General features: G+C 46.2%; 1 protein-coding gene across 1 annotated transcript in view; it reads right to left on the bottom strand.

Annotated features, from left to right (window-relative positions):
• ARHGAP5 (Rho GTPase activating protein 5) overlaps positions 1-24,959 on the bottom strand; it is a 570,224-nt gene that overhangs the window by 154,099 nt on the left and 391,166 nt on the right. Inside the window, exon 4 of the mRNA XM_085627411.1 lies at positions 14,952-15,029. Within this exon, the coding sequence (XP_085483537.1) occupies positions 14,952-15,029 (78 nt within the window). The remainder of the gene's footprint in view (positions 1-14,951; positions 15,030-24,959) is intronic.

The following is a 24,959-nucleotide window of genomic DNA, read 5'->3' as shown; positions in this document are numbered from 1 at the left end:
AGCTTAGACTGGTAGCACCACAGCGAGGACAGACCACTAATATTTATATTTGGCATTAATGAGCACAAAGAAAATTAGATACTTACCCGTAACTATGGTTCTCCAGTATTCTCTTTCATAGGTTCACATTCAACCCACCCTCCTCCCCTGAGAGGCTTCCCTTATTCCCTCAAGATTGCAAGTTTCACACTTGCGTTTGAAAATCTGAGGAACCTAGCCTCTCTTGGGAGTGTTCTACAGGGTGCTGTCGCCTGATTGGCTACTACTCAAGTCTGGTTCTTTAAAAAAAAAAAAAAATGGATAGGCTATTGCAATGGCTGTTCATTGCATTGTAGCCTATGGTAGTGTTAACTACTGCTGTTATAAGTATACTGTGGGACTCCCACTACGACAAGCGGCGATGATTCAAGCATGTGAATCTATGAAAGATACCAATACTGGAGAACTGTAGTTACTGGTAACTAACTCTTTTCTTATCCTGTTTTGGATCTTTCATAGAGTCACATGCTTGAATTAGAGTAGCTAGCAGTTGCATAGATAAATGTGCATAGAAATAAACAAAATATATACATATCTACCCATTGGGGGGGTGGGGAGGGACAGACACACAAACACACACTTTAAACTGTTAAGGACAAGTAATGCGAAGGAAAAACACCTCTAAGAGTAGAGGCTTGCCTTCAATAATGCCACGTGAAAGTATGAGCATTCAGCAGCAAAAGAGGAAACTGCTCTCGTAGAATATGCCTTGGACTGGATTGGTTTTAGTATGACAGAGCTGAATTGTAGCAGCGATCCATCATGCCATAGTTCTTTTTGTGACCGCAGAACCCAGTCTTCGAGGCCCATAAGAGACTAGCAGTTGATTTGTTCTACGTAGATGTTTGGTTCGTTGCAAATAGAACTTAAGGCACTGTTTGACATCCAAGGAGTGGAGAGATTTCTCTGCGGGTAAAGAAGAATGTGGAAAAAAAGTGCACAGGATAACCGGTTCATTAAGGTGAAACTGGGATGGAACCTTCTGGATGAATTTAGGGTTTGTTCTCAGTACAACTTAGCCCTCTTTAAAGCACAAGTAGGGCTCCTATGGAGAAGGCTTGAATTTCACTTACTCTCCTTGCAGAACTGAGCAGGAGAAGCAATGCCACTTTCCAGGTGAGAAACTTGAGCTCAATTTTGTGAATTGGCTCAAACAGGGGTTTCATTTGTTAAGACAGGACTACATTAAGGTGCCATTCTGGCGGAGAGGCCGAATGGGAGGAAAGGTCCTGAATAATTCCATCATGAACTGTTTGATGATGAAGGAAGAGCAAAGGGAACAAGCGTCTGAAGTGCGTCTGCATGGGGAGAGGGCCGCAAGATGGACACTTACGGACGCATACACCAGACCTGATTTTGCCAGAGATGGGAGATAAGGCAAGATTTGTTCTGGAGATGAGAGAAGAGGGTGAGTGTCATTCCGAAGACACCAAGAACAAAAACGTTTCCGTTTTAGTCTGTACGTTTTAGTGGCGGACTCAGCTCTACCTCTGGACAATATATTTCTACAGTCTTGGGAAATTACTAAATCTTTGAACTCTTTGAACTCAGGTGCCAAGCATGCAACTGAAGAGAAGCTGGATGCAGGATTTGCCCCATGCTCATCGTTAGTATAGTCATTGTTACTGGCAGGCGATAAGGCTTGGATTGTGGCAGGAGTGGTAGCTCCGTGAACCACTGCTGGCGGGGCCAACGTGGAGCAATGAGGATGAGCTGGTACGGTTCCCTTTTCATTTCATCAGAACCCTAGAGATGAGAGGGCATGGGGGAAAAGCGTACGCAAAGATTCCTAACCATCTTATCAAAAATGCATTCTCCCATGACCCTCTCTGAGGTTCCCTGCTGGCAAAGAACCGGCATTTCTGGTTCCCTTGAGATGCACATAGGTCTAAATTGGGTATTCCCACTCGTGAAATGTTTGACGTAATCTGCTCAAGATGTATGCCACTCCTGGGAGTTGCTCCGCCTTGATGGTTATGTGATGCCATAGTGCCCATTCCCAGATCCTTTGGGCTTCCAAAGATAGGATTGGAGATCTCATTCCTCCTTGCTTGTTGAGATAATGCATGCAGGTGGTATTGTCTGTGTGAATGAGGACTGAGGATGCTCGTATCGTTGGGAGAAACGACAGGAGGGATAGGAAAATTGCTCTCAGATCCAGAAACTTGATATGCATTTTTAACAGAGATAGACTCTATTTGCCATTTATTTGGAGGTCCTGAAGATGCGCCCCCCAGCCATCCAATGACGCATCTGTGGTCAGAAAGAACTTTAGGAGAGAGGAATGACTGCCCCACAGAGAGATTGTTGGCGAACTGCCACCAAGGATGTACGCTTGTCATGACCGGGGTGATCCAAATAATATCCTCGAATTATCCTGTTATCTGAAGCCATTGTCTGACCAGTTGCTCCTGAACAGGTCTCATCCTTATCCATGTGTGAGGCACCATGAGGATGGCAGAAGAAATCATGCAGAGAAAGGATTTGAGGAGACGGCCAGAAGCCAACTATCTTTTGCAGAGATTGTGAGCCAGAGATAGAATGGCGTTCTGTCTTACTGTGGATAAGAATGCCTTGTTTTGGAGGGTATCCAATGTTGCTCCGAGAAACGTTATCCGCTGCGAAGGTAGCAGAATGGATTTTTGATAATGGACTGTCAGCCCTAGAGCGCGGAAGAGCTGTAGGCAGAAGGAGATGGCTTCAGAGGCTTGATGAAGAAAAGGAGCCTTCACTAACCAATCATCGAGATATGGGAAGATCTGCAGGCCTTTTAATTGTGGGTATGCTGCCACAGGAGCAAGACACTTGGTAAAAACCCGAGGAGCTGAGCGGAGGCCGAAGGGAAGCACTTTGAATTGATAATGCACACCTGCCACAGTGAAACAGAGATATTTTCTGTGCTTGGGATGGATAGGGATATGGAAATATGCACCCTGTAAATCTAGGCTTTCCAGGAAATCCAAATGGTTCAGAAGCTGTAATATCTCCTGAAGAGTTACCATGCGAAAGGACATGCAGGTATTTGTTGAGCTTTCTGAGGTTCAGAATGGGACACCATTCTCCCGACTTCTTCTTTACCAGGAATAAACGGGAATAGAACCCCTTCCTCTCCGAGAGTGTGGCACACATTCTATTGCTCCTTTCTGAAGCATGATCAATGCCTCCTTTAGAAATTGAAGATGGGGTAGTATTGATTTTTTAGGCAGATGAGGCGGTGTTACTGTGACAAACTCTAGGATATGACCATTTTTTATTATATCCAGGGCGGATTTGACTGTGGTTATTTTCTGACATTGACCTAGATACCGTGAGAAATACGTTTTATTGGATGAAGTCATCGGAGGAAGAGCGGCAGGCGGCAAGACCTCATCACTGTTTTCTGACCGCATCCCTGGATTGACCGTGCTGCTTCCGTCTGGCGTAAGCAGCCTGTGGGGGTGCACGATATTGCTGCTGATGTTGGTAAGAAGGGCGGAATGAGTTGTAAGCCTGAGGTCGGTATTTCTGGTAACCACCTCGAAATGAATAGGCTGCTCTGATATGTGCTCCACCAAAGGGGGTTTTCCTGTATTGGAGCATGCCCAAAGCCTGAGCTGTGTCAGTGTCAGTCTTAATGGTCTATAAGACATCATCAATATGTTTGCCAAAAGCATCTCGCCATCAAACGGCATTTCCAGTATTTTGCTTTGCACCTCAGGGCGGAAAGTGTTGCCTTCAGCCAATCCTGAGGCCGGAGGACAGCCGCTCCAACAAGCTAACGAAAGGCCAAGGAAGCCACATCCATAGAAGCATCAATAATTTCTGATGCAGATCTTTCCCCTCAAGAAGAATCTTTCTTGCTTCTAGTCTTTTAACCTCCGGAAGGAGGTCCATGTGAGGAGAGATAGAGGACCACATTTGGTGATCGTATCTTGCTGATAGCGCATACAGTAGTACCCGAAGTGGTTCTAAATCTCTTGCCAATATTACCAAGGTGCCTTCCCTCCTTGTCAGGTGGTGCAGTAATAGGCGCTAAAGGATTTCTTGATCTCCGTTGGGCAGCCTGTGAGATAACGGAATCTGGCTTAGGATGCCCTACCAGACAAGCTGGAGCATCATCTGGAGCTCTATATTATTTGTCAATCCTGAGCAAGACCGGGATATCCGTTGAGAATGTTTTTCTATTTCCTTCACACCTTCCTCCCAGATGTGATCTAGAATGGGTATTGCTCTCACAGTCTTTCTAGACAGGTCCATAAAATCATAAAGAAAACAGACTGCTTGACTGTCATTGACAACTGAAAACAAGAACCTGCCCTTTGCAGCAGTGCGTGGAAGCAGCCAATGTCTTCCGCCGGAGAATCCGCAGTTTGAGGAGATGAAGTAGGTGTTGAAATAACAGTCCTCCTATTCATTACCTATTTGCCCTTCTTTCTAAGGTTGACCCTCCGCAATTTCTCAGTCATAAGAAGTGTCATGTAGTTGTGATGGCAAAACAGTATCGGTCATATGGCATGCCGTAGGAGAAGGCTTAGACCTATGTGGAGGTGACGGAAGAGGTGAAGGTGCAGGCGGTGGCAGCAGTGGAGGAGCAGTTGATGAAGGAAAACAAGTGCAGTAGTCATGTAGCATGTCTTGTAGATCTTGAACTAAAGCCACAGGAAGGTGGACCATGGGCTCACCATCAGACTCCATGTATTTTTTTTTTGCATGTGGAGGGTGATATTCCTACTGATAGTAACTTTCACAGTCATCCTCATCATCGTCCCGATACTTAATATGAAGCTGAGGGACTGTGAGCAGGACCAAACATTATATCATCAGATTCCTCCAAAAATGTTGAAGGTGGTAAATGTGAGACCACTGCAGGATTCTGGAAAAACACCTTGTCAACTGTCGTTGACAAGATCATCATCGATGGGTATATAGGCATTGGTTACAACGTTGACTGTAGCTTACGACCAGGCGTGGGATACAGTGTCATCAGCTTCGTTGAAGGCAGCAGTGATGCCGTAGGGGTCGTTGATGCAGTCGTAGATGACGAGGAGGTGGTCATTGACGGAACCAACGTCATCGACGAGGAAGTCAGAATCATCGCCAAAGAGGAAGTCGTCGGCGGAGTAGGAGCCTTCGTCGTTGCTGGAAGCGTCATCAATAGTGCACTCATATCCGTCATCGACAATGTAGTTTTCAACTACGAGCTGTTTAACGACGAGGTAGATGAAATGCATTCAGATGGTGATTTCTGTGTCGACAGGAAGCCAAAAAACGCCAGACGATATACACTTCCTAGAGTCTGTAATCTTCATGGATGGTTCTGAAGATTGTTTTACATGTTTATAGATTAAATTGCTTTCCTCCTCCTTAGGAAATTAATGCTTTTCTTTTTGTGAGGTGCCTGCATCTTCCTGATGATACTTTTTAGAAGCCTTTTCTTGGAAACTTCAGGAGATTCATGAGATCTTTCTCTCCTTTTAGATGTTTCATGAGAAGCCTGTGAGGTAGAGTTCTCCTCATCCTCAGAGTCTACATCAGATTTACTTTTCAGTCAAATCAACAACCTACCCTCTCTGTCTTAAGAGTTTTGGTCGGAAAAGTCCTACAAATCTTGCAGTCTTTTACCTTATGTTGAGGGTAGAGAAAGTAGATACAGTTCTTATGGGGATCTTTAGCATGCAGCCTGATCTGAAGAGACCTTTCTTTGAAGAACCTGAAATTTTGAGTAGAAATCTGGAAAATTGAATAAGAAACTGAGCAGAACTCAGAGACCTTTCATACGACGTGTGGTAGAAAATCTAAAGAACCTAGCCTCTCTTGGGAGTGTTCTACAGGGTGCTGTCGCCTGATAGGCTACTACTTAAGTTTCTTTTTTTTTTAAAGAAAATGGACAGGCTATTGCAGTAGCTGTTCATTGCATTGTAGCCTATGATAGTGTTAACTACTGCTGTTATAAGTATACAGTGGGACTCCCACTACGATGGCGGGGATGATTCAAGCATGTGAATCTATGAAAGAACCAACACTGGAGAACATATATCTACTGTAGCACTGGAGGAATGGTAATCATTTTTCTAGATGAGGTGTTGAAATGGTCTGTAGTGATCTAATATTGACAGACCCGTTCGTGATGCATTTCTCTAGCATCTTCAGGCCTAGGACTTAATCCATGGCACCAGTGGCCCACCTTTATTTTTACCCGCATTGGTTATTTCTACTAGGTCAGCAACTTCCTGAGAGTCCACTCTTCATTGAAGTGGCTTTCTCGTATGTCATGGTCATTAGGTGCTTGAACTGCAGAAGCGTCTGTGGTCCTGAGGGCCGGGGACATGGAAATAGCTATTCTGCTGGTCCAACACCACCGTCCAGTTTAATGGATCCAGGGCAGATAGAACCTGAGCCAGAGCAAGCATCTTGAATTTGTCCTTTCGCAAGAAGGCGTTGAAAGGGTGAAGATCAATAATAGGATGAAGGCCTCTGCCCTTCTTTGGCATAACATCCAGTTCCCACTTTCTTCTCTATGGCTCCTTTGGCCAAAAAAGCCTTCACATTCTTCCGTAAAACAGGCATGTGGTCCTACAAAAGCTTCTCTGATGTAGGTGGCAGGTGCAGCAGGGTCAAAAAGGAATGGCAGGGCACAGCCCAGCTGGAAGATTTGAAGGACGCATTTGTCATACATGATACTCTGCCATCCCTGGAGAAAGTGGTGGATCCTGCCTCCTACAGGGTGGTTGTGTGCCACTCAGCCCAAGTGGCAATAGCTTGTCAGTGAGGGCCTTGCGGTCTGTGCCTGGCCAGGCTGAAGGAGCTAAGTGAATACAATAGTTTTTATGTACATGGTGGGGAACTGCAAGACCCTCATCGCTTCTCAGATGACATACAGGTCTACATACCAGTTTTCCTCATCACTGGGTGGGGTAAAGTCATACCCATGACCCCTCTTATCTCCATGTGGATGACAATGGTCAAGAATCCAAATCAAAAAGGTGGTTTAGTGTCTGTGCGTAAATGGCATAGTGTTTTGAGTTTGAAAGATTTAGTATTGGCTGCTCCATGTCAAAATCGGGGCGCAGCCATGGTTGAGGGATTGTGGATCCTCCTCTAGTGCCATATCCAAGGGACCGTGCAGATTTTTATGCTGGAACCAAAGTTGGCACTGGTGTGGAAGACCAAGCAAGTTTGAGGGGGTACAGAAGCGGCCATGGACAGCCTAACAAGAGGCAATGGGACTTGAAGCCTCTGAGGATCCCTAGTGCCTAAACGCATGCTAGAGGAAGCCATGCCCCCCCCTAAAGGACTGGATCTATTGAAACATCATGATGGACCTGGAAAATTAGGGTGCATCTGAACCATGGTTGGAATCAGCTCCTTGGTGAAACAAGAGCGAGACTAAGGCATGGTGACTCCCTCACCCCTTTTCTGTCGATCGAAAGTGGTTGAGTTCCACTTGAACATTTTGTTTTTTCTCTGACTAACCTGAAGACTTTGACAGTAAAACACATCTGTTGCAGGAATGACTTCCGGAGCGGGCCAGTACTCCCAACCTCAATCAGGAGCTGCAAGGAGTCTTGCTGTGTTTTGCCGTACATCGTGTTGTCATATGACTTGTGGGATCGTTTGGGTGCAGTCATCGCAGGCCTTGGAGACGTGTGCCGAAACCAAGCACCAGTGGCTCACTTCGTGGGCATCTATCACTGACAGTTCCTACAAGGTTTAAGTCCTGCAGTCTTAGGATGTGACGTTCCCTTGCACACTGGTAGATTTTTTGAGAAAAAATGAAAGAAAAATTCTCAGAGAGAAAAATCATGAGTGCCGCTCCGGATCAGAGTCTGAAGGCACGGAAAAAAAGGACGCTTACATGTGCCTCCGTCAGTCACTTCTGGAGTGGAACAAAGCCACATGACGCCACCTATCGGCGCGCAGGAGTTTTTTGCTTTCCATATCCAGTCTGGCGCCTAGGGATATTCACAAGGTGAGGGAGAACAATAGTTACTTACCTGTAATCTGTGGTTCTCCAGTATTGGTGTCTTTCATAGATTCACATGCCTGAATCATTCCCAGTCGTCGGAGTGGGAGTCCCACGGTACATAGAAAAGCAATAATTATGCATATAACAACCAAAAAACCCTGGTGACCTGAACCAGGAAGTAAAGTAGCCTAAGCTACAAGGGAAAAAACTTCCACAGCTATGACTATCACGGTCATTATATCCAGTCCAGACTGCAGCCAATCAGGCGACAGCACCCACCAGAATGTTCTCCTCAGAGGCTCAGACTCTCAGATTTTCTCGCACAGGAGTGAAGCAATACATAATAGCCTAAAAAGCCTCTGAGGGGAGGTGGGCGGTTCGCATGTGAATCTATGAAAGACACCAATACTGAAGAACCACAGATTACAGGTAAGTAACTATTGTTCTTCTCCAGTATTTGGGGTGTCTTTCATAGATTTACATGCCTGAATCAGAGTAGATAGCAGTACATAACCTTATGCTCATAAGACGCCACTTTGTATCATAGACCATATACATTATGAAACAGTATAACCATAGAGAAATACATGTGTGCTTCAACATATGCAAAACAATTTCAAGATAGAAATAGTATGGAAAAAAGCGTCTTATAAAAGCATAGCGGAGAAGGGAGAACAGAGGCTCACATTATTTGAAAAGATTGCGTAGAACAGCTTGTCCCACTGATCCATCTGCATCACTTGCAGCTTTCAAACAGTAGTGTCTGGTAAACGTATGGCAGCTGGACCATGTTGCCGCTTTACAGATCTGATGAAGAGGCACACCGGCGAAAAGAGCTGTAGATGAAGAGATTGCTCTCGTAGAGTGTGCTCTTGGGGTCGCTTGCAATGGTCTTCCAGCTTGGTCATGGCATAAACAAATTGCAGCCGAGATCCAACGAGCTAGGGTTGGCTTTGATACTGAATGGCCTTGGCGCGGTTTACCATATGCTACCAAGAGCTGGTCCGATTCGCGCAGTGATGCTGTCTGCTGTAAGTAAAACTTTACACACCTTTTGATGTCTAGGGAGTGCAAGGCCCTTTCTGCAGCTGTTAGCGGATTTGGGAAGAATGTTCTCAAAACTATGGGTTCATTAAGATGGAAATCCGTCGGAACCTTTGGCATAAACTTTGGATTAGTGCGCAGCACCACAGACTGAGATGTGAATTGCAGAAAGGGTGGATGAACAGTGAACGCCTGGAGGTCACTAACACTTCTGGTTGAAGTTAGAGCCAATAATAAGGCAACCTTCCAAGAAAGGAACTTTAGATCCACCTTGTGAATGGGCTCGAAAGGATGCCGCATTAGTTGTGAAAGCACTATATTAAGGTGCCACGAAGGAGGTGGACGCCGAATAGGCGGGAACATCCTAAATAACCCTTTAAAAAATTGTTGGATGACTCTATTGGAATAGAGAGAGTTAATACCGTCCTGCCAAAACCTTGAAATTGCAGCCAAGAACACCTTCAGAGTAGAATGGGAAAGACCGGACCTCGCTAATTGTAGAAAGAAAGGCAGAATTTGTTCTGGTCTTGCGTGGATAGGATGGAGATTAACAGATTGACACCACATGCAAAACCTCTTCCACTTTAGTTTGTAAGTTTTAACAGTTGCGGGTGCTCGAGCTTTGGCCAAAACCTCTTGACAGTCTGGAGGGATATCTAGGTGTGCAAATTCAAGTTGTTGAGGAGCCATGCCGCTAATCTCAGCGATGCTGGGTCCGGATGACAAATTTGGCCGTTCTGAAGGGTCAGAAGATGTGGAATTGGTCGAAACTGTATGGGCTCGGCCTCCGAGAGGAGGAGAAGTTCTGTAAACCAGTACTGGCGGGACCACCTGGGAGCAATTAAAATCATGCGGCAAGGCTGTTTGATCTTGCGCAGAACTCGTGGAACCAACGGGATTGGTGGAAAAGCGTAGGCATATATTTGCGACCATTTCATCGAAAAGGCATTTCCCAGCGTGTCTTTGTGGGGAACCCAACTTGCAAAGAATGGGCATTTGCGGTTCTGGCTGGTTGCAAAGAGGTCTAGATCGGGATGCCCCCATTCGTGAAATACTCCGTCCAGGAATGGTTGGTGTAGCTCCCATTCGTGATTCGACGTTGTGGTTCTGCTGAGGGAATCTGCCAGAACATTCGTGATTCCTGGGACGTGAATGGCTTTGAGGTTGATCTTGTGGCGAATCGCCCAATCCCAAATCTCTTGCGCTTGCTGAGATAGGAGGGCTGACCTCGTCCCGCCTTGTTTGTTCAAGTAATGCATACTTGTCGTATTGTCTGTTCTTACTAGTATGCATGCTCCTCTGCTGCTGGCTTGGAAGGACTTTAAAGCCAAGAATATGGCTCGCAGCTCTAGCAGGTTGATATGCCACTTTCTTTGTTCTAGAGTCCACCTGCCATTGATTGTCATTCCTTGAAGGTGCGCTCCCCAACCCTTGAGGGATGCATCTGTGGTGATTGTGAAATCCGGCATTTCGACCAGAAATGGACAGCCCTCTTTCAAGTGGTTCCTCTGACCCCACCACTGAAAGGCGTCCCGCATTCGTGAGGTGATGTGAATGATATCCTCGAATGACCCTGTGATCTGAAGCCATTGCAGATTGAGCTCCTCTTGCAACGGTCTCATTCTGTACCGACAGTTGGGAATGAGATGAATGCAAGAAGAAATCATCCCTAGGAAGGATTTGTACACTCTGACTGAAACGCACTCTTTTGATAGTAGTGAGCGCGCAAGGTTGCACATCTTGATTTGCCTTTCTTTTGACACAAAGGCCTTGGACAGATCCGCGTCTAATGTCGCTCCTAGGAACGTTCATCTTTGCGAAGGAGTTAGATGTGATTTCTCTAGATTTGTGGAAAGACCCAGGGACTGAAAGAGTACGAGGCATTTTTGAACATGTTCGGATGCTACCTTGGCGGAACTCGCCTTGATAAGGCAGTCGTCCAGGTACGGAAATATTTGAACTCCCTGCAGACGGAGATGCGCAGTCACTGGCGCTATGACCTTTGTGAAGACTCTGGGTGCAGAATGGAGTCCAAATGGGAGGACTCTGAATTGAAAATCCCTGCCAGCCACTCTGAACCGTAGAAATTCTCTGTGCCTGGGTAGGATTGGTACATGAAAATAAGCGTCCTGTAGGTCGAGGGTGGCCATGTAGTCCCCCATCGAAAGCAACTGTAGAATTTCTTGGAGCATTAACATCCGGAAAGACATTTTCTTTAAAAATTTGTTGAGAGCGCCAAGGTCGAGAATTGGACGCCACTCTCCTGATTTTTTCCGGATGAGGAAAAATCTTGAATAAAAGCCCGTTCCTTTCTGCAGGAAAGGGACTTTTTCGATTGCTCCTTTTTGAATCATCATATTTATCTGGGGAAAAAAGCTCCTTGAGGTGAGCAGGGGTTGGACCTTTGGGAGGAAAATTTGGCGGAATCTTTGTGAATTCCAGAGCATGGCCTCTGGATATTATATCTAACACCCACTTGTCTGTGGTAATCTTGGACCAATTTGAATAGAAGTGGGATATTTGACCTCCGATTTTTGTACGTGGTAACGGTAGAGATGGTGGCAGGTGGCAGAACTCATTGCTTCTTACTGGACTCTCGTCCACGAAAGGATTGTTTCCTTCGAGACTGCGAATATGGTTGACTTCGCTGTCCGTAATATTGCTGGCGATAATTCTGAGATCTTTGGCCAGTTTGTGAGGTTTGAAAGGAACGCTGCTGATTATAACCTTCCCTGTTAGAGAAGGATCCACGTCCTCTGGCCCCACGGAAGGAAGACTTCCGGAATTGCAAACTACCCAGGGACCTCGCCGTCTCTGTATCCTTCTTAATCGTCTGTAGTGCTTCATCCACATGTGAACCGAATAAGGACTCGCCATCAAATGGCAGGTCTATGATCTTAGACTGCACCTCCTGGCGAAAAGAGGACTTAAGCCAACCCTGCCTCCTTAGCACTGCAGCTCCCGCCAACTGAACCCAGTCGATGCCACATCCACTGCTGCATCAATGATCTCCGCTGATGCATATTCCCCTTCCTGCAAGATCTTTAAGGCCTCGGATTTTGAAGGCTCTGGTAACATATCGAGGAAAGGAGAGATGTCCGACCAGATCTGGCGGTCGTATCTCCCTAAAATAGCCAGGGAGGTTGCAGCCCGAACTGTGGTTGCTGCCATCGTGGAAACCTTCTTTCCTATTGCGTCCAATCTTCTACCATCTCTATCAGGTGGAGCTGATATGGGCGTTGATGGATTTCTAGCCCGTCTCTGAGCCGCTGGAGCTATAACAGAGTCCGCCTTAGGTTGACCAATAAGGTATGCTGGCGAGTTACTTGGGGCTTTATATTTCTTGTCCAGCCGTGGTAACACTGCTGGAAGAGAGTTTGGAGTAGCCATTAGTCTTAATCCCTCCTTCCAAATGAAGTCAATGATTGGGATTGCCCGAACCTGCTTCCTTGGTTGGTCTTTCAAATCATACAGGAAGCAGTCATCCTCCTTTGTTTCCATGGGGATCAGGAATTTCTTGGTCGCTCTCTCCATAAGTGAATGGAAATTCCCGATGTCCACCGGGGGAGAGTCCACCGGAGCCGGAGCACTTGGAGAAGGAGTTTGCACCTGATAATTATCCCACTCCGACATGATAGATTGATCATCTACCTCTCCTTCCTCACTTTCATCGTCAGTAGCCTGCGATTGACGAGATAGCAACGGAGAAGGTGGTCTTGGAGACTGAAAAGACGACAATTGCACTCTTGGCATAGGTGTCGACGGAAGAGATTCCGCCGCTTCCGAAGGAGGGAAACGCCTATAATAATCCTGCAACATATACTGCAGATTATCAAGCAGTTCTAATGGCATTTGACCAGACGGTACCGGTGCAGGAGGTGTCGGCTGTGGTTCCGTATTGGGATCTTCGTCCTGGTCATCATCATCCTCTTGATATTTGATGAGAAGCTCTGATGGACTCCTTGCAGTCCGAAACCTCTCATCTTCTCCGTAGTCGCCATCCTCATCCTCCTCCGATTGTAAAAGTTGCGTCGGCAACTGTAGAGGCGAAATAGCTCCCAAAGACGATCCTCTGCGCTGAAGAAGTGTAGTCGCCGTTGCCCTTTGATCAGATACGGCAGACGACGGAGTCGCAGTCCATACCTGCATATCCATGCAGGTAGACAAAGGAGGTGGTGACAATCGCGTCGATGGAACCGACGACGGTGGTATTCCTGACGTAGAAGCCATTTTAGACGGCGAGGCTGTTTTCGTCGACGAGACGGTAGCCGTCGACGAGGCAATCTTCTTCGACGAGGGCGTCGACGACGAGGCAATCTTCGCCGACGAGGGCGTCTTCGTCGACGAGGGCATCGACGAGTTCATCTTCGCCGACGCATGAATCTTCGTCGACGAGCCAGTCTTCGTCGACGGAGCAACTGTCGACGGTACCACAATCTTCGTCGACGGAGCAGTCGCCGACGATGAAGTCCTCGTAGACGGAGTGACTTTCTTGGTTCTTACCGTCGACGGAGCGGAGACGAGCGATGACACCTCCTTCGTCGACGAGATGGGTTTAACACTCACGGAGACGATGTCATTATCATTGTAGGTCTTGGCGACGAGAATGTAATCGTCGACGTTGAAACCGCGTCGATGATAACAACCGTCGACGCCACAGCCGTCGACGACGGCAACCTCACCCGAGGTAAATTCCTGTCAGGAAAACTTTTAGCTGGTAGAGTGTTTCCTGATTTCCTCGGGGGCGTAGAGGGCTTGGTTCCTGAAGGTGGAGACGTCTTCCTAGATGAAGACGAAGACGGGCCCTTAACAGACTGGGTCCTCAACACCTTCGCCCCAGTAGAAGAAAACTCTTCTTCAGCCACCCTTTTCCTGGAAGAGAAAGAGGAGGCACTTTCTATCTCTGACAAAGGAGCGTCTTTATCCTTGAGCCTCTGCAGCCACAGAAGAAGGCGTCCTTCTCTATCCCTGAGGGTTTTCTGAGGGAAAGTCCGGCATATTTTACACTCCTTCACCTCATGATCAGGATAGAGGCAATAAATACATTTTTTGTGAGGGTCTTCAGAAAAAAGCCGAAGCTTCCCGCAGGACTCACAAGGTCTGAAGAGGGATTTTTTTGTAGTTGACATCCTAGAAGTTGAAGAAACAGCAGAAACAACTTGAAGTACTGAGCAGAGCGCAGGGAGACTCCCTTCACACGACGTGCGGTAGAAAATCTGAGAGCCTGAGCCTCTGAGAAGAACATTCTGGTGGGTGCTGTCGCCTGATTGGCTGCAGTTTGGACTGGATATAATGACTGTGATAGTCATAGCTGTGGAAGTTTTTTTCCTTGTAGCTTAGGCTACTTTACTTCCTGGTTCAGGTTACCAGGGTTTTTTGGTTGTTATATGCATAATTATTGCTTTTCTATGTACCGTGGGACTCCCACTCCGACGACGGGGAATGATTCAGGCATCTGAATCTATGAAAGACACCCCAAATACTGGAGAATCTGGGGTTATAAGCATCTATCAGAAAGGGTATGTTAAGATGACACTGCTGTGGAAAAAACATGCACATACTGTTGGGAATCTCTGGGGAGTCCCAATATTTGAGAATAATGTGAACCTATCAAAGATCCAATAGGAGACCCAGATATGCCAGCGAGGCAACTACAAAATGCAGAAGTGGGGGTGGCAGGTGGCTACAGACTGAGGAATAGGAGCAGTCATGTTTTCAGGTAAGATGGTCGGTTGGAGAGCAGAAAAGGCACTCCACTAAGTGTTGACCCAGAAGTAGAAATGCCCCATCACCTTTTTAAGGGAATAGACATACATACTTATTTTCAGCTCAGGATTCACTGGAGGGAAAAACAGTTTGCAGAAAGCAGAACTAATAATCATTTTTCTGAAAGACCTCTTATTAAAATACGTTTTTTAATTACCTTGATCAAACTGCCGCTGTATGTTGTCCTGGTCTGTTTTATTCCCGCTCACTCGATAAAGTCCTTCGGTACACAAACCTAGAGAGAATAAGCACTAGCAGTGAATAAACAGGACAAATAATTATAAATATTATCACTAAAATACTCAATATTTTTTTTATTTTTTTTCAAGAACTCCATACCTTAACAAGATTTGAATAAGATTACTTGTTTGAAAAATACACGTGCAAAATTAACGGATATTAAATAGGTAAACATAATTTAATATAGACCTTTAAACTGCAACCATATTGGCTTAACTTGACCACAGTCCGAAAGATTTGCCATGTTTTCTTCTTTCTCCCCCTACATCTTAGATGAAACTTCTCTAAGAATACTAGTACACTTAATATTTTGATTCATGCGGTGCCTTTGAACGTTTTAATGAGGAGATTCACCTTAAAATCACTTAAGGTACGAATTCGGTTTCAATTTAATAGTGATTACTGGTTCTTAAACCACTGTAGACCTCAAAAATGATAGACTTACTCTATAGTCATCATTTTATTAGATTACAATACCTTTTTAATTTATAGAAATTGGGATTTGTGTCAACTGTATAGGAATGTTTTATCTTTTAATACAGGCCCTTCTCTATGGTGGTATGAATAAAGATAATGTGTTTAGACAACGAACTAATCGTCATGTCAAGATGGTGTACACATTGAAATAATCCAAAACTATATATTTTTTTTAATATAGTACCTCCATCTGATCCTGCCTCAATATTAGAATGGATATCGGCAGAGTTATACTTTAAGGATTATGTTTCTATTTTGAAGTTACAATTGAATAGTTCTATTTGTTTTTTCTATTATTTCAGCCCTGATGACGTCTTTTTAAGACGAAACGCGTTGGCTGAATAAAATATTGCAACAAAGAGTGATCTGATTTATGCAAGAAAGCTGCAAGTCTTTAATTGAAAAAAATCGAACGAATTTTCATGAAGAAAACTTGACTTGAATTACAATAAAGAAGACTGGATCTGAATCGTGAATTATCTGCCTAATGACTTCTTTTCGTTTTGAGGATTTCATTCTAATATAGATATTATTGTCATTTAATTGTGCTGTTCCTTCTCCTTGAATGAGGACAAATAATTCACCAGATTTCTTGCTACGCAGATCCTAAGCATGCCTTTGGGCTTGTGCATTATTTGCCTGCACGCCCCTACGTGCCTCCTCTTTACAGATGTTAGAAGGCACCCATGGTTTCCAGCTGTGGACAGTAAGACCCCGCAGATGCCCTGACCCCTGTAACTGCTCAATGGACAATATTAAGCCCCAAAAACACTCCGTAGAGCTGGGATGTCCGGACTGCCGGCAGATCGCTTCAATCTCAGGAGACTTTGCAGAGGTGGCATAAGCAACCACTTCTTAATTAATTTAACCGACAAACAAGTTACTTACCTTTGGTAACAATCTTTCTGGTGAAACGATCTACCTGCAGATTCCTCCCCTTTCATGTCTCTTCAAGGCATCAGAAAAGATCCTGAAAAGTAGACAGAAACCTCTTGCGCTGGCAGGTGGTGTCAAAGCTCAGACGCTGCGTTAGAGCCATGTAAGACACTGCCTGGCACGCTGAGGTCTATGTTCATCCTTTTTCCATGGCAGAAATCAGTGTGCCTGACGGCGCTATCTAGCTCTGTGTTAGTGTGAGCGTAAAGTGCTGGAGTAAGGTCCGGAATAAACCCTGCTGGTATAAGAGTGCTATGTGCACCTAAGCAGATTTATTGACAGCCGGTGTCGCGATCTCCTGTTCTCCCTGTAATCCACTTGCGCTGCTCCTCTGAATCACCGCTACCAGCAAAAACACTTTGTGAAGCCAAATGCAAGTGTCTGGCTGGAACAGTAAATATCCCTTGTTATACAAGACCTGAACAATGTCAACTGAAGTCGGTCAGCCCATGGCCTGACCATCCAAATCTGATCTGTGGTTGAAGCAAGGCCACAGATGTGCGTGGCATTCCTCTGTGCTGCTGCAGATGGAAGACACAGCAACAGCCCCGACTGGCCAGACTTTTGTCTGAAAGCCAACAAGCAAACCTTAACAGGTGGATGGGATTAGGTGAGGATAGACGATGGAATACAAGAGAGTATTTTAAATTTACAAATCACTCATTTACAACTGCATCGTCATTCGGTTTTAGGCACAGAAAGAGTTGGGGGTTTGCCCGTTTGCCCACAATTCCAGTCAAATGCTGAAGCCAGAACTCGAGCAGGGGTCCACAGACTCCAAACTCCGGAGCTCAGCCAGCCTCGGGGATCACAGTTCCTCCACTCGCCATTCCTCCACGAGTGCTTGTAAATCTTCTTTTGAGGGGTAATTACCATGCCCCGAAGACTGAGCTCCTGATGAGAAGTTACTCACCTGTGTAATGTTGTTTCTGGGGGATACATAATCTTGCTACGGACGTCTCATCTTACGAATAGCCCTTTCAGGACTCAGAATCGCCCAGAAAACGTTCCTCTGAATTACCCTCTGGCGCATATAGGTTTTGAAACGCAACAGCTGCTCCGCCTCCCTTCGGAATTGAAGTCATTGAAGTAAATTAGGCACCAACAAATGTGTTGGTGTCACTTCCTGATATTCATTCTGCCCCCATTGAGGCTTGAAAAGAGCACCAAAGAGACACCACAGCAACAAACACAGCACATGGCCTGTTGGCATCCCTTGGGTTCGGATGAATCATGGCACCACCTCACTGGGGAGGCGGCGGGGTGACGAACTGGCGTGAAGACTATGAACCCAACACACAAATCATTGGGCTGGTTAAATGACTTTCTCCTGATGGATACACCTTCCCACAGTGTCCTCACCACAGGAAGAAGTCCTAAAGCAGCACCCACCAGAAGGCGGGCCTGGGTACTGCCACTTACCTATCATGCCACAGAGCGTGGGGAAAGTACCCGTCACTGCATGCCCGACGCGTGAGGCAGTAGCGCTTTGCAAAGGTATTGCAATATGACCAAGAAATCGCTCAGCGGATGTCAGCAACTGGGACACCTCTGGAGAGGTCCGCGGATGCAGCGATGTATCTAGTAAAATGGACACATATGCCTTCTAGAGGGTCCATCTTCGCCAAGAAGGACCAAATGAAAAACACTGTTTAGTAGCACCTCCCCCATTTGTGGTCTGGCAGAGCAACAAAAAGCTGATAATCCACTCTGCTCTGATGAGTGTGAATGATGTACTAGGACATTCCACATTCCATGCCACCACTTCTCCTCCTTGGGGGGATGTGGCGGAGGGAAGAAAAATAGAATATTAATAGAGTGGGCCATATGGAATGCAGAGACCACGTAGGAAAAAGAAAAGATGAGCCGCTGCAAAGGACCAGGTTATACCAGGTAGGAACATGGACAGACGAACTGATAAGGGCCTAAAGTACTTCTATACTGTGAACAGAGGCAATCACCACCAAGAGAACTGTTTTTCGGGTCAGAGGTTAAGTGGTCATCTGAACCAGGAGACTGGGCATCTACTCGGATGGGCAGCTATGAAGAAAGTCAAACAAAGTTCAAATCCCAACAGAGAACAATGTATGGAGTGGAAAGGAACAAGTAAAGCAAATCTTTTCCAAATGGCAGCACTAGTAGTGATCGAAAACAGAAAATGTTGATCAGACCAACACATGACAGCAGACGGACGCTAGAGAGCCCTTCACTGTAGATGGACACATGAAAGCAGATGGGCGCTAGAGAGTCCTTTACTGTAGACTGACACAAGAAAGCAGATGGTGCGCTAGAGAGCCCTTCACTGTAGACCGACACAAGAAAGCAGACGGTGCGCTAGAGAGCCATTCACTGTAGACTGACACAAGAAAGCAGACAGTGCGCTAGAGAGTCCTTCACTGTAGACCGACACCAGAAATCAGACTGTGCGCTAGAGAGCCTTTTACTGTAGACTGACACATGAAAGCATACAGGGTGCTAGAGAGCCCTTTACTGTAGACCGACACAAGAAAGCAGACGGGGCGCTAGAGAGTCCTATACTGTAGACCGACACAAGAAAGCAGACGATGCGCTAGAGAGCCCTTCACTGTAGATGGACACATGAAAGCAAATGGTGCTCTAGAGAGCCCTTTACTGTAGACCGACACAAGAAAGCAGACGGGGCGCTAGAGAGTCCTATACTGTAGACCGACACAAGAAAGCAGACGATGCGCTAGAGAGCCCTTCACTGTAGATGGACACATGAAAGCAAATGGTGCTCTAGAGAGTCCTTCACTGTAGACCGACACAAGAAAGCCGACGGTGCGCTAGAGAGCCCTTCACTGTAGATGGACACATGAAAGCAGACGGTGCCCTAGAGAGTCCTTCACGGTAGACCGACACAAGAAAGCAGACGGTGCCCTAGAGAGTCCTTCACGGTAGACCGACACAAGAAAGCAGATGGTGCGCTACAGAGTCCTTCACTGTAGACCGACACAAGAAAGCAGACGGTGCGCTAGAGAGCCTTTTACTGTAGACTGACACAAGAAAGCAGACGGGGCGCTAGAGAGTCCTTCACTGTATACCGACACAAGAAAGCAGATGGTGCGCTAGAGAGTCTTTCACTGTAGACTGACACATGAAAGCATACAGGGTGCTAGAGAGGCCTTCACGGTAGACCAACACAAGAAAGCAGATGGTGCGCTAGAGAGCCCATCACAGTAGATGGACACAAGAAAGCAGAAGATGCGCTAGAGAGCCCTTCACTGTAGATGGACACATGAAAGCAGACGGTGCGCTAGAGAGTCCTTCACTGTAGACCGACACAAGAAAGCAGACGGTGCGCTAGAGAGCCCTTCACTGTAGATGGACTCATGAAAGCAGACGGGCGCTAGAGAGCCCATCACAGTAGATTGACACATGAAAGCAGACGGCCGCTAGACAGCCCATCACAGTAGATTGACACATGAAAGCAGACGGGCGCTAGAGAGCCCTTCACAGTAGATTGACACATGAAAGCAGACAGGGCGCTAGAGATACCTTGGCTATAGATGGACACATGAAAGGAGACGGTGCGCTAGAGAGCCCTTTACTGAGACTGACACATGAAAGCAGACAGGGCGCTAGAGAGCCCTTCACTGTAGACTGACACATGAAAGCAGACAGGGCGCTAGAGAGCCCTTCACTGTAAATTGACACATTAAAGCAGACGGGCGCTAGAGAGCCCTTCAATGTAGACCTGTGGCCGGAAGGCCTTTCTTCGTGGACCTTGCAGGTAATTTACCCATGCCCCCCCCCCCCCCCCCCCCCCGGAGAGAGAGAGAGAGAGAGAGAGAGAGAGAGTGGAGGGAGATAAAGTGGGGAGAGAGAGAGTGGAGAGACTGTGGAAAGAGTAGAGAAAGGGACTGACTAAGAGAGAGACTGACCGAGAGAGAGCAAGAGACTGACTAAGAGAGAGACTGACAGAGTGAGAGACAGAGAGAGAGAGACTGACTAGGAGACTGACAGAGAGAGACTGACAGAGAGAGAGAGAGAGAGAGACTGACAGAGAGAGAGAGAGAGGGAGAGAGAGACTGACAGAGAAAGAGCGAGAATGACTGACAGAGAGAGAGAGAATGACTGACAGAGACTGTGATGGAATTGAGGTTAAAGTGTGTACGAAGCTATGCAATGCCTCTTAAGATTGCTATTGTCCGCTAATAAAAATGTATTATCAAAATGTGCTCTTGGTAGTTACATCAGCTTTTGAAATACAGCATTGTCGCATTGTCTAATGTTTTGAAACAGGTTTGATTTTTTCTACTCTAGCCCCCCCCCTCCCTCCCCCCCCCCCCCGACCCCGGCCCCCACTGACACCACCCCTACCGGTGCAGCCCTTGGCCACAAACCACATTGTAATTTTGGCCCCGACAGAAAGTTTGTGAGTTCCCATGCTGTAGACTGACACATGAAAGGAGACGGTGCGCTAGAGAGCCCTTCACGGTAGACATATATGAAAGGAGAAAGGGTGCTAGAGGGGCCTTTACTGTAGACTGACACATGAAAGGAGAAAGGGCGCTAGAGAGCCCTTCACCGTAGACTGACAAGAAAGCAGACAGGGCGCTAGAGAGCCCTTCACTGTAGACTGACATGAAAGCAGAGAGGGTGCTAGAGGGATTTAGAAGCAGGCTTTCGGGCCTCAGAAAAATGACAAAGTCTATCTGGAACCTCTAATAATGAAGGGAGAAACACTTTCATGGCAGATGATCCGCCCACAGCTCTAACACATCAATGTTCTAATGCTGCTCCAACGTGTGCATGGGATCAGGACTCATCACCCCAATACCTGTAACCTCTTAGGGGCAGGGAAGGACTTAACAAGGGTTGTGTCAAGAACTGCCCCAATAAAACTCAGCCTAAATGTGAAGAGTTGAGACTTTTAGACACTAATGGTAAAGCCAAAGTCAGAAGAGTCATTGTCCGATGGAGATGTTCCTGGACTAACACCCGGGACTAGCTTCACCAGCCAGGCGTCCATTTATGAAATCACATGTTCACGACAACCAGCCCCTTCGTAAAGTCAAGTGGGGTTGTTGTCGGTCTAAATGGGAGGGCTATCTGTGGGTGTGGAAAATTGGAAGACGAAAGTAGGTATTTTGGAGATCCGGGTTAGTTTAAGACATACTGGAAGATGCTGAGGAACAGCAGCTTGAACTTGTGCTAGTTAATAAAAGGGATCAGAAGGCAAGGGTCTAGGATATGCCTCAGGCCAGCATCATTCTTGGAACTCAGGAAGTACAAGGAGTAACATTCACTACCCTTTTAGCCCAAATACCACTTTTATGACAGATTTTTTGAAGAAGGCAAGGACTTCAGCCTCCAGGATTGACATGTGAGCCAGGAGCACCTTTTGAAGGAAGGGAAGTGGTCTGGGGCATGTGGACTGTGAGATGGCGGTCACTGACTGGACTGCAGAGCCACCACTTAACTGTCAATACTGTAAGTAGAACTGATGTGAATGTGATCCCATGGCTGTTTAAGTGCCTAAAGCTTGGATTCTTGTTTCACAGAAAGCCCATGAGACACAAACACTAAAGAGAACGACCATGTCTACAATGATCCAGGAGGGAAGCTGATCGTGATTGTACTGGGAAACTGACTTTAAGAGATAGGTTTTGATTTTACATTACACTAAGGAAAATTCTGCAGCACAAATTTTAAGAGCAATAAACAGCTTTGACATTTCAAGCAGTTTCAACGGCAGAGCTGTATTTTCACTGCAGGATGCAAAGATGCAACAAAACAGACAGAGGCATATACCTAGTCGTTTTTACGCCCTGGAGCATACTGCATGGATTACAAGAGAGATATCCCCAATGTCCTTCTCTTGAGTTTATGGTCCACAACACCACATGCTAAAACAGCCTTTCCTATTTTTGAACCCAGGATCTAGAACATTACCACGTTCACCATCAAAACTGCCTGATCCCTTTTGCAATTCTAAAAGGAATGCCGACCCAACTTTTCAGAGAACACTAGATCTACTACACCCGAGGACCCATGAATATACTGGTTCATTGCAACCAATCAATCTTATTTTGTGGTTCCCAACCATTGTCATTGCTCTCTAGTTGGATCCGCGCTCCAAAAATCCTAAAAAACACCTATAAACAACGCTGCATTGGATTTCAGATGTTTTACGAAGCCAGCAATATGGCTCAGTAAGTTGAATATTTGTCCCTGACAAATGCAGTCATCTGCAAGGCACAAATATGAATCCTGGGAAAGCCCTCCAAGCCTTACATCCTTCTGGGGGTTAGGAATAGGGTACTATCACTTGGTCGAGAGTAACACCTTTTATTTACAGTGGCTAGAAATGGAAGAAATGTGCTATAAAGCACTATATAAAAAAAGCTATTACTCTTGATGAGACTGCTGTGTGCTCTGCCCGGTACTCTGAAGTGGTGATCACTGACTGTACTGCTGCTATCCAAGAAGGTATCCTGTTAGTCCACAAAGAGTCTTCTCTGGTCACCAATGATCTCTTATTGTAGACCTGCACTGAAATGGAAGAGGTGTGGCGCTGCGGCCAGGACGACTGACTCCGGAGTCTGGGGATCACGGTTTGATCCCCGGCGCCAGATTAGCCCAGCACCATGGGACTCTGGGCAACAGCTTGCTTAATCTTCCCGACGGCCTCCAGCGCCTAGAGACCCTGACGGGTGATTGTTCGCGCTTTACAAATGTGGATTATTATTATTATTATTATTACCCAGGCGAAAAACAATCAATTTTTCTAGAAATATTGTACCTCCAAGATAGTTGAGTTCCGGTCAGCAAATAGTCAAAAACGTCAAATCTTTTTTTCTGAATCCTACACATTTCAACTGGTGCCTTTCTCCCACTTTGTAGCCCGTTTTCACTCTTCACCCATGTTATCTATATTTTTTATTTGACATCTGGAGACTAACCACCCATTCCCCATGTCTTCTCCGAGCCACCTCTGTATGCCCATCTCTTCTATTTTGTTTCATTTGGACAGTACATCTGTCCATGCTCACTGCCAATTCTCTCCTTTCCGGGCACATCCCATCCCCTTCCTTCCCGCTCACCCAAACTCCTCCCATCACATCAACCACAATGGGCCCACTGGGTAGAGTTCTCTTCCAAGGAAGCTGCTGGAGATGGTCCCTCATTCAGGGAAGGAAGCCTTGCACATTTGGGGGGAGGTGGGGGAGCGGTACCCCTGCAGTACAGAATCTCGTGGGTGAAATCAAGGTTGCCTTCATTGCCTTAAGAGATATGATGAGTGATGCTTATGATAATAATTTAAGGCAACCTGGAGAGGATTCGGGATGTTCGATGTTAAATACAATAGCACAAATAAACGTTTTGGGAGAGAATAATTGCTTAACAATCCACAGACTAACCCTGAAAGGAACCCCAACCGCTGTAGGCTGACAGAGAGAAAATGGACTTTAGGAAGAAACTTCTTCCTTGAATGTTGCGGGGCAACTTTTCCATTCAAATTATTCCTAAAAACCAGGAAAATGGATAAAACGAGCTGAGCTTCACCGGAGGACTTCCTAAAAATGACAAGTGGTAAACAGCCTGACGATAATACTCCGAGGTGGACATTACACTGTCCACTCAACAACCTGCGTTTTGAACATGCAATGAAGTAGAAAGTCTACAAACAGAAATGCAATAAAAGTGGGACTTTCATAGGGCTGTAGTAGATATGACAAGGATTCTGAGCCTGATGAAAGGAGCTTAATTCGAAGCATGGTAAACTCTTCAGGATCAAATGCTAAGGAGTCCCTACATCCTTCATTCAGGAAAGTACACAAGGATTTAACATTATTTGTGGCGAGATGGGTTTCTCCCTGGAGAAACCGACTCGGATCTAAAAATGTGGTGCCTAGCCTCCTTTGTACTCTCCACGCAGGCGCAGCATGGTCTAGGTGCACTCTGCCTGCTTCTAGGCCACCAGTGGGAAGAAGAGGACTACGTCTTGACCGAAAGCATTGTACAGGTCATCTCTGGCAGTTCCACCATCGGAAGATTTGTGGAAGGTGCCCACAGTTGGGGACTGCACATTCATGCCATGTTTCCAAAGAGGACCCACACTTGGGGAAGATCCTGGGGCGGCTTGGCCTGCAGTATCAATGGGATAACTGCCCTCCTACCCACATGGAGGGGCTTCTTCCGCAGGCTCGCAGCCGAGGGAGTACACCTGGAGCGCACATTCACGCTTGACTGAAGAATCAACAAAACTATTTCATAAATGGCTTTGATTTATATTTAAATTTAAATTCCTTGTCACTTATTGGTGACTGGCTTTTAGTACAGTGTTGTGACAAGGGTAAACGCAAGTCTGAGTGGGTACTAACCGGTAACTACACTCTGAAGGAAGTTCATTTTGGCAAAGTGTTTCAGTGGTCTTGGCAAAAAAGCGGCTGTCTCTGGGCAGGTGTAATTACTAATGCAACAACCTAGGAAACGGATGGGGAGAGCCAGCAAGGGAGGTATGTCTGTTTTACCAAAGTGATTACCT

This window comes from Triturus cristatus, chromosome 9 (genome assembly GCF_964204655.1).
Source record: "Triturus cristatus chromosome 9, aTriCri1.1, whole genome shotgun sequence".
NCBI classification, from domain to species: Eukaryota; Metazoa; Chordata; class Amphibia; order Caudata; family Salamandridae; genus Triturus; species Triturus cristatus.
This window is presented reverse-complemented; position numbering and strand designations above follow the sequence as displayed.